We start from the raw sequence: 8,551 nt of genomic DNA on the forward strand, positions 1-8,551 counted from the left end.
GCTCCATTTTTCCCTCATTCGTGAACAAGACCCCAAGATACTTGAACTCCTCCACTTGGGGTAGGACCTCCTCCCTGACCCAGAGAGGGCACTCTACCCTTTTCCGGCTCAAGACCATGGCCTCGGATTTGGAGGAACTGATCTTCATCCCGGCCGCGTCACATTCGGCTGCGAACCGCTCCAGTGAAAGCTGTAGATCACAATCTGATGAAGCCAATAAGACCACATCATCTGCAAAAAGCAGAGACGCAATCCTAAGGCCACCAAAACGAATCCCCTCAACACCTTGGCTGCACCTAGAAATTCTGTCCATAAAAGTTATGAACAACATCGGTGACAAAGGGCAACCTTGGCGGAGTCCAACTCTCACCGGGAACAAGCCCAACTTTCTGCCGGCGATGCGGACCAGGCGATGCGGACCAGGCGATGCAGACCAGGCGATGCGTACCAGGCGATGCGGACCAGGCGATGCGGACCAGGCGATGCGGACCAGGCAATGCGGACCAGGCAATGCGGACAAGGCGATGCGGACCAGGCGATGCGGACCAGGCGATGCGGACCAGGCGATGCAGACCAGGCGAAGCGGACCAGGCGATGCGGACCAGGCGATGCAGACCAGGCTCTGACATCGGTCATACAGGGACCTAACAGCCCGTATCAAAGGGCCCGGTAACCCATATTCCCAGAGTATCCCCCACAGGGTTCCACGAGGGACACGGTCGAACGCCTTCTCCAAGTCCACAAAGCACATGTAGACCAGTTGGGCAAACTCCCACACACCCTCCAGGACCCTGCTGAGAGTATAGAGCTGGTCCAGTGTTCCACGGCCAGGAAGAAAACCGCACTGCTCCTCCTGAATCCGAGGTTCGACTATCTGATGGACCCTCCTCTCCAGAACCCCCGAATAGACCTTAACAGGGAGGCTTAAGAGCGTGATTCCCCTGTAGTTGGAACACCCTCTACGGTCCCCTTTTTGAATAGGGGGACCACCACCCCGGTCTGCCAATCCAGGGGAACTTCCCCTGATGTCCACACAATATTGCAGAGTCGCGTAAGCCAACACAACCCTACAACATCCAGAGCCTTAAGGAACTCCGGGCGAATCTCATCCACCCCTGGTGCCCTGCCACCGAGGAGCTTTTTAACCACCTCGGTGACCTCAGCACCAGAGATTGGAGGGCCCGACCCAGAGTCCCCAGGCTCCGCTTCCTCAGTGGAAGATGTGCCAGTGGGATTGAGGAGGTCTTCAAAGTATTCCTCCCACCGACCCACAACATCCCGAGTTGAGGTCAGCAGCACACTACTCCCACTATAAACAGTGTTGGTGGCGTAACGCTTTCCCCCCCTGAGACGCCGGATGATGGACCAGAATCGCCTCGAAGCAGTGTGGAAGTCATCCTCCATGGCCTCTCCGAACTCCTCCCATGCCTGAGTTTTTGCCTCAGCAACCACCCTAGCCACATGTCTCTTGGACTGCCGGTACCCATCAGCTGCTTCCGGGGTCCCACAGGCCAAAAAGGCCCGATAGGACTCCTTCTTCAGCCTGACAGTATCCCTCACCGACGGTGTCCACCTTCGGGTTTGAGGGTTGTCGCCACGACAGGCACCGGCAACCTTGCGGCCGCAGCTCTGGTTAGCCGCCTCAACAACAGAGGCACAAAACAGGGTCCACTCAGACTCAATGTCCCCCACCTCCCTCGGAACATGTTCGAAGTTCTCCCGAAGGTGGGAGTTAAAACTCCGTCTCACAGAAGACTCTGCCAGACGTTCCCAGCAAACCCTCACAATACGTTTGGGTCTGCCAGGTCTGACCGGCATCCTCCCCCACCATCGGAGCCAACTCACCACCAGGTAGTGATCAGTGGACAGCTCCACCCCTCTCTTCACCCGAGTGTCCAAGACATGTGGCCGCAGATCAGTTGAGACAATGACAAAGTCGATCATCGAACTGCGGCCTAGGGTGTCCTGGTGCCAAGAGCACATATGGACACCCTTATGCTTGAACATGGTATTCGTTATGGACAATCCATGACGAGCACAGAAGTCCAACAACAGAACACCACTCGGGTTCAGATTAGGGGGAGCCGTTCCTCCCAACCACACCCTTCCAGGTCTCACTGTCATTGCCCACGTGAGCATTGAAGTCCCCCAGCAGAACAAGGGAGTCCTCAGGAGGTGCACTTTCCAGTACCCCCTCCAAGGACTCCAAAAAGGTTGGATAATCTGAACTGCCGTTTGGTGCATAAGCACAAACGACAGTCAGAACCCGTCCCCCCACACGTAGGTGGAGGAAGGCCACCCTCTCATTCACCGGGGTGAACCCCAACACACAGGCACCAAGTTGGGGGGCAATAAGTATGCCCACTCCTGTTCGGTACCTCTCACCAGGGGCAACTCCAGAGTGGAAGAGTGTCCAGCCCCTCTCATATACATATACACACACATATATATATATACATAAATGTGATGTGTATGTATAAAATAGATTATTGTGCATATATATATGAGATATGTCTGTGTGTATATATATATATATATATATATATATATACAGGTCCTTCTCAAAAAATTAGCATATTGTGATAAAGGTCATTATTTTCCATAATGTAATGATAAAAATGAAACTTTCATATATTTCAGATTCATTGCACACCAACTGAAATATTTCAGGTCTTTAATTGTTTTAATACTGATGATTATGGCATACAGCTCATGAAAACCCAAAATGCCTGTCCCAAAAAATTAGCATATCATGAAAAGGTTCTCTAAACAAGCTATTAACCTAACCATCTGAATCAACGACGTAACTCTAAACACCTGCAAAAGATTCCTGAGGCTTTTAAAAACTCCCAGCCTTGTTCATTACTCAAAACCACAATCATGGGTAAGACTGCCGACCTGACTGCTGTCCAGAAGGCCATCATTGACACCCTCAAGCAAGAGGGTAAGACACAGAAAGAAATTGCTGAACGAATAGGCTGTTCCCAGAGTGCTGTATCAAGGCACCTCAGTGGGAAGTCTGTGGGAAGGGAAAAGTGTGGCAGAAAACGCTGCACAACGAGAAGAGGTGACCGGACCCTGAGGAGGATTGTGGAGAAGGGCCGATTCCAGACCTTGGGGGACCTGCGGAAGCAGTGGACTGAGTCTGGAGTAGAAACATCCAGAGCCACCGTGCACAGGCGTGTGCAGGAAATGGGCTACAGGTGCCGCATTCCCCAGGTCAAGCCACTCTTGAACAAGAGACTGCGTCAGAAGCATCTCGCCTGGGACTGCTGCTGAGTGGTCCAAAGTTATGTTCTCTGATTACAGTAAATTTTGCATTTCCTTTGGAAATCAAGATCCCAGAGTCTCGAGGAAGAGAGGAGACACAGAATTCACATTGCTTGAGGTCCAGTGTCAAGTTTCCACAGTCACTGGGGTGCCATGTCATCTGCTGGTGTTGGTCCACTGTGTTTTATCAAGGGCAGGGTCAATGCAGCAGCTATCAGGAGATTTTGGAGCACTTCATGCTTCCATCTGCTGAAAAGCTTTATGGAGATGAAGATTTCATTTTTCAGCACGACCTGGCACCTGCTCACAGTGCCAAAACCACTGGTAAATGGTTTACTGACCATGGTATTACTGTGCTCAATTGGCCTGCCTACTCTCCTGACCTGAACCCCATAGAGAACCTGTGGGATATTGTGAAGAGAAAGTTGAGAGACGCAAGACCCAACACTCTGGATGAGCTTAAGGCTGCTATGGAAGCATCCTGGGCCTCCATAACACCTCAGCAGTGCCACAGGCTGATTGCCTCCATGCCACGCCGCATTGAAGCAGTCATTCATGCAAAATGATTCCCGACCAAGTATTGAGTGCATAACTGAACATGATTATTTTAAGGTTGGCGTTTTTTGTATTAAAAACACTTGTCTTTCATTGGTGGGATGAAATATGCTAATTTTTTGGGACAGGCATTTTGAGTTTTCATGAGCTGTATGCCATAATCATCAGTATTAAAACAATTAAAGACCTGAAATATTTCAGTTGGTGTGCAATGAATCTGAAATATATGAAAGTTTCATTTTTAGCATTACATTATGGAAAATAATGACATTTATCACATTATGCTAATTTTTTGAGAAGGACCTGTATATATATGTCATGGTTTGAGGTTAGGAGCGAACCCAGAGTGCAGAACAGGGACTCAACTCGGCAGATATACAAAAAATAAGATTTTAATGGTAAATAAAAGTACAAAATAAACAAGCTGACGGGGCAGCAAAACTTACATGAATTAGGCACGGGGAACTCAGGAGGCACGAGAGACATGGGGAACTCGAGGGACCAGGAAGACTCAGGAGACCCAAGGAAAGTAACCAACGAAGACGACCCGACGAAGAACAAGACAGAATAGGACAGCTTAAATACAGGGAGAAGACGAGACATGATGACAAACAGCTGGGACGAGACACAGGTGGCATCAGTGGAAACTAATGAGGAAGCACGAGGGAAACAGACAAACCGGGCCACAGAAAAGTACCATCCTTACAATATATATATATATATATATATATATATATATATCTTAATGAAAAAGTATCAGTGACTGTGAGTTTTGCAAAACTTGTCATAAGAATATTTTATTAGTGTTAATGTTAACCTCACCAAGAATATTTAAAAACACTGAACCATGTGTTCAGCTTTAATGGCTGTACTCCTAAAATTTACAGAAGAAAAAATCGTGAGAATGAGTTTAGTATTCAGCTCTGACTGATTAAACGCGCAGATACTTCATTGCTCCGTCAAACAGGTTACACTGAGTGGAGCGGTCGACCGTTCCAAGATGGCGGCCCTACAGCTCGTCATAGCGGTCAATGCTGTATCCAGTGATTATATCTATGCCTTACACATTGGTTGGTACCAGAGCCCTATAAAGAGATTAAATTACTTTAACACCATAACCTTCACAAAGTTTGTATTTACTGCAGGACTGTTAATTTACATTTGTTTTATATCATTAGTTTAGCGTTTGGTAATCATGGGTCAAGTTGAGATGAGACTTTTTCAAGACAGAACAAGAAATAAGAATTATTACCAAGAATATATCAGCATCAATAAACTGTAGGATAGTAACAAAAAAAAATTATAAAAAACTATCACAGGTACATTGAGATGGAGCTGGAAGTTATTCTTCATGCCAGTTGTCTTCATCTGATCTTTTGTAAAAATATGTCAAAATTTATTTTCCATTAACATTTTTCTTCGCAGGACTGAGTTAATTTTCTTGTCGGTGAGTTTCTTCTGTCCTGCTTATGTATTTTTTTTGTGTTCTAATTGTTCCTCAGGTTTTTCATCTCTGTTCCCTGACTGCCTGTTGATCCATCCTCCTGGTCCTGTTGATCCTGGATCATCAGATCCTGACATGTCCCCATCCTCTGAGGACACATTTTCATCTTTCCCTCATCTCACTCGCCTCATTTCTGTTTCTTCCTCAGTCTCTGAAATTACAACGTCACCTTTAGAATGATTATTGTTCAATAAAAAATATGACATGTCTTATTGTAACACTGTTCGTACCAAAGTTTAATTTAGAACAACATGTGTGATCACTGGTCAGATCACTGGTCAGGTCACTGGTCAGATCACTGGTCAGTGGAAGTTCTGCTGTTCTTCTCATCTGGTTCTGGTCCATGAACAAATGGATGAACCTCCTTCAGTCTCACACGTCCTCACTGTGTCTCTGTGAACTGTCCTCTCTCTAAATGTGCCTGTAGAGTGACATTAGTTTATTTTATTGCACATTTCTTTGACAGTTAAACATTTTGAGCCCTGATTGAAAATGTTTGTGCAGATTAAATTTACAGCTCTCACTTTGTGTTGTTGTGATGATGATGATGGTGCTCCTGCTGACTTGAGATGATGTCATTAATAAACAGTATAAATAGTATTATAAATACTTTATTAAAGCTTGTTTTACATTTTACATATTTTATAATAAATTGTTTGGAAATTTATTTTTGCACAGTTAACACTTATTTTGTCATCTATTGATTTTAAATAGAAACAGTATCATTTAAATTAACATTTTAATCAATGAATTACAATAGTTGTCAGGCTACAATCAACAGTTATCAGGTACTTGGTTGCCATAAAAAAAATTACAAATACAACAATTATATTCAGTCTCTCTTGTAAATGAGTCCTCGTGGCTCAATGAGACGAACCTGTTTAAATAAAGGTTGAATTAATATCTTCTATAGAAATCAAGAATTCATCCAGATGATCTAAGGTAAGCTGGAGCAGATCTGAAGTGCTGCATGGAGGACAAGGTGGAGAAAGGACTCTGGTTTGTACCGTTTTACGTTTTTTTTTTGTTGTTTTTTTTTGCGTTAGCGTGACGAGCAAGGGGCGTCATTTTGACGTAACATCCGTCCAGCTTGGCCTGTATGGACCTGTGAGTTTCCTGAGAGCTGATTGGTTCAGAGTTGAAGAAGCCCCGCCCTATTTCTCACTAGTTTCCGTTCTTTCTCAAATGACAGTGTGGATTAAACCAAGTTTGACCAGGGGGGTGAGTGTTGCTTTTACTTTTAATTTTATAGAGTAAGGGAAATAATCCGAGTAATATTATATATATTTACTTCATACTATATGCTTTATGTTGTATAAAGTCGGTCTTATATAAACTTTCTGTCCTCTACGAGCCAGTTTGGACCGACCCAACTTTATCTGGCCCCTCTGTTCTGTAACTCCCTGAAAAAAAAAATGATGTAACTTTTATTAACCGGCTTTTTTCCGACCTGCTGAAATTTATTCAACCCGAGAAGAACATTTTCCAACATTCACTGTCGGTTCGATTCGGCCCGGTTAGTTAGAGCCAGGGCTCTGGAACAAACACTAAATATGAATTCAGCTCGTCGATGTTCGCTTTTGTTCGGCCAGATGTGCGTTTGTTCGCGCGCGGGACAGACTGTCCGGACACCGTGTTCACCGGCAAAGGCAGGTTCGGGCCCAGCGGCAGCTCGGTCCAGTCACACCGGTACCGGAGGAGGAAGATTTGGGAAAGGTCGCCAGCTAAAACCCGGCGGAGCTCAAGGTACCGTTCAGTTTGTTCTGGAAAGATTCGGTTTGGGAGTTTTCGGTTCTGCTCGTGACTCATCAGCTGATGTTCAGTGTTTAATCATTGGGATTAATTTTAACGACTTGTTCCTTTTTTATTTAATCTTCTGAGCTCGAGTTTAAAAACGAACCCGGTACAAGCTGCAGGTTTGACTCTGCAGATGTTGGATCAGTCTCGTAGTAGTTTAAACATTTCTGTAACTCGTTCCTTTAAAGCGCCCAGATGTTGCTCTCTGTGAGCAGATCTGGAAATCTACTGAACCAAAAACAAACACGTGTTTCTGCTCCCATGTTTCATGAACTGAACTCAAAGATCTCAGACTTCATGCTCACTAAACTTCTTTATCTCAACTAATCTGTGTTAGTGAGCACTTCTCCTTTGCTGAGATCATCCATCCACCTCACAGCTGTGGCAGATCCAGATGTTGATTAGACGGCCTGATTATTGTACAGGTGAGCTGACCACAATAAAAGGCCACTCTAAAATGTGCAGCACAATGACGCATGTCAAAGGTCTTCAGGGAGCAGCACACATGCTGACTGCAGGGATGCTCGTGTTCAGAGAGTGTGGCAGTACATCCAACCGGCTTCACAACCCCAGACCTCCTGTAACCACACCAGTCCAGGACCTCCACATCCAACATCTTCACCTCTAAGATCTTCTGAGAGCAGCCACCTGGACATCTGCTGCTCGTCATCCTCACCAGGGTCTCCACCTGACTGCACTTCTTCATCGTAATCGACTTGAGTGGACAAATGCTCACATTCTATGGCGTTGGCAGACTGATTGTACGGTGTGTAGGTGGGCCGGCTCGTCTTCTCACCAGCAGAGTTACACAAACGTGTGAACAACATCTGAGAGATGAAGAGCTTTGGTGTGCACAGAGAAACTCTCAGATGTTTGCTCATGAACAATGGGAGCAAAAACAAAAGTGTTTCTGTTTTTGTTCAGTGAACCTGCTCCTAACAAGGAATGTGGAGACGGACCAGTATGCACACACACACACACACACACAGACACAGATCGAGCGTTTCATATTCATGGTTTGACCAGCATGTCTCCACGCCTGTCACGTCCCACCATCAGATGACTTTAAAACTCTGACATGAAGCGTGGTGGGAGGTGTGAGCTTGAGGCTCGACTCGTCTTCAGGCGGTGATGGTTGCAGACCATCCTCTGGATGTGGGTAGTCCTCCTGGAAGCCTCAGGAGGTCAGCGGTTCTGTGGACAGCTCTGGTTCTGTTTGCTGTCACATGCTCGGGACAGTCCCTCTTTCAGTGTGGATCCCGTGCCGCTGAATTTCAGCGAAGTCAGCTGTGTGTCATGTGACCGAGCCGCCTCCTTGGTCCTGCTCCACAGCTCCATGGAGTTAGTGTGAGCTCCCACTTGGTGTGGACAGGACCCTAGAGGACCACGGGGACCAGACTAGAGGACCACAGGGACCGGACTAGA

At 46.1% G+C, this 8,551-nt stretch overlaps 1 protein-coding gene across 1 annotated transcript in view; it reads left to right on the forward strand.

Moving 5' to 3' along the window:
• Positions 1–6,725: 6,725 nt before the first annotated feature.
• Positions 6,726–8,551, forward strand: part of nocta (nocturnin a) — a 49,727-nt gene continuing 47,901 nt past the window's right edge. The window contains exon 1 of the mRNA XM_037676012.1: positions 6,726–7,075. Within this exon, the coding sequence (XP_037531940.1) occupies positions 6,883–7,075 (193 nt within the window). The 5' untranslated portion in view covers positions 6,726–6,882. The remainder of the gene's footprint in view (positions 7,076–8,551) is intronic.

Source organism: Nematolebias whitei, chromosome 4 (assembly GCF_014905685.2).
Source record: "Nematolebias whitei isolate Nwh7 chromosome 4, NemWhi1, whole genome shotgun sequence".
NCBI lineage: Eukaryota > Metazoa > Chordata > Actinopteri > Cyprinodontiformes > Rivulidae > Nematolebias > Nematolebias whitei.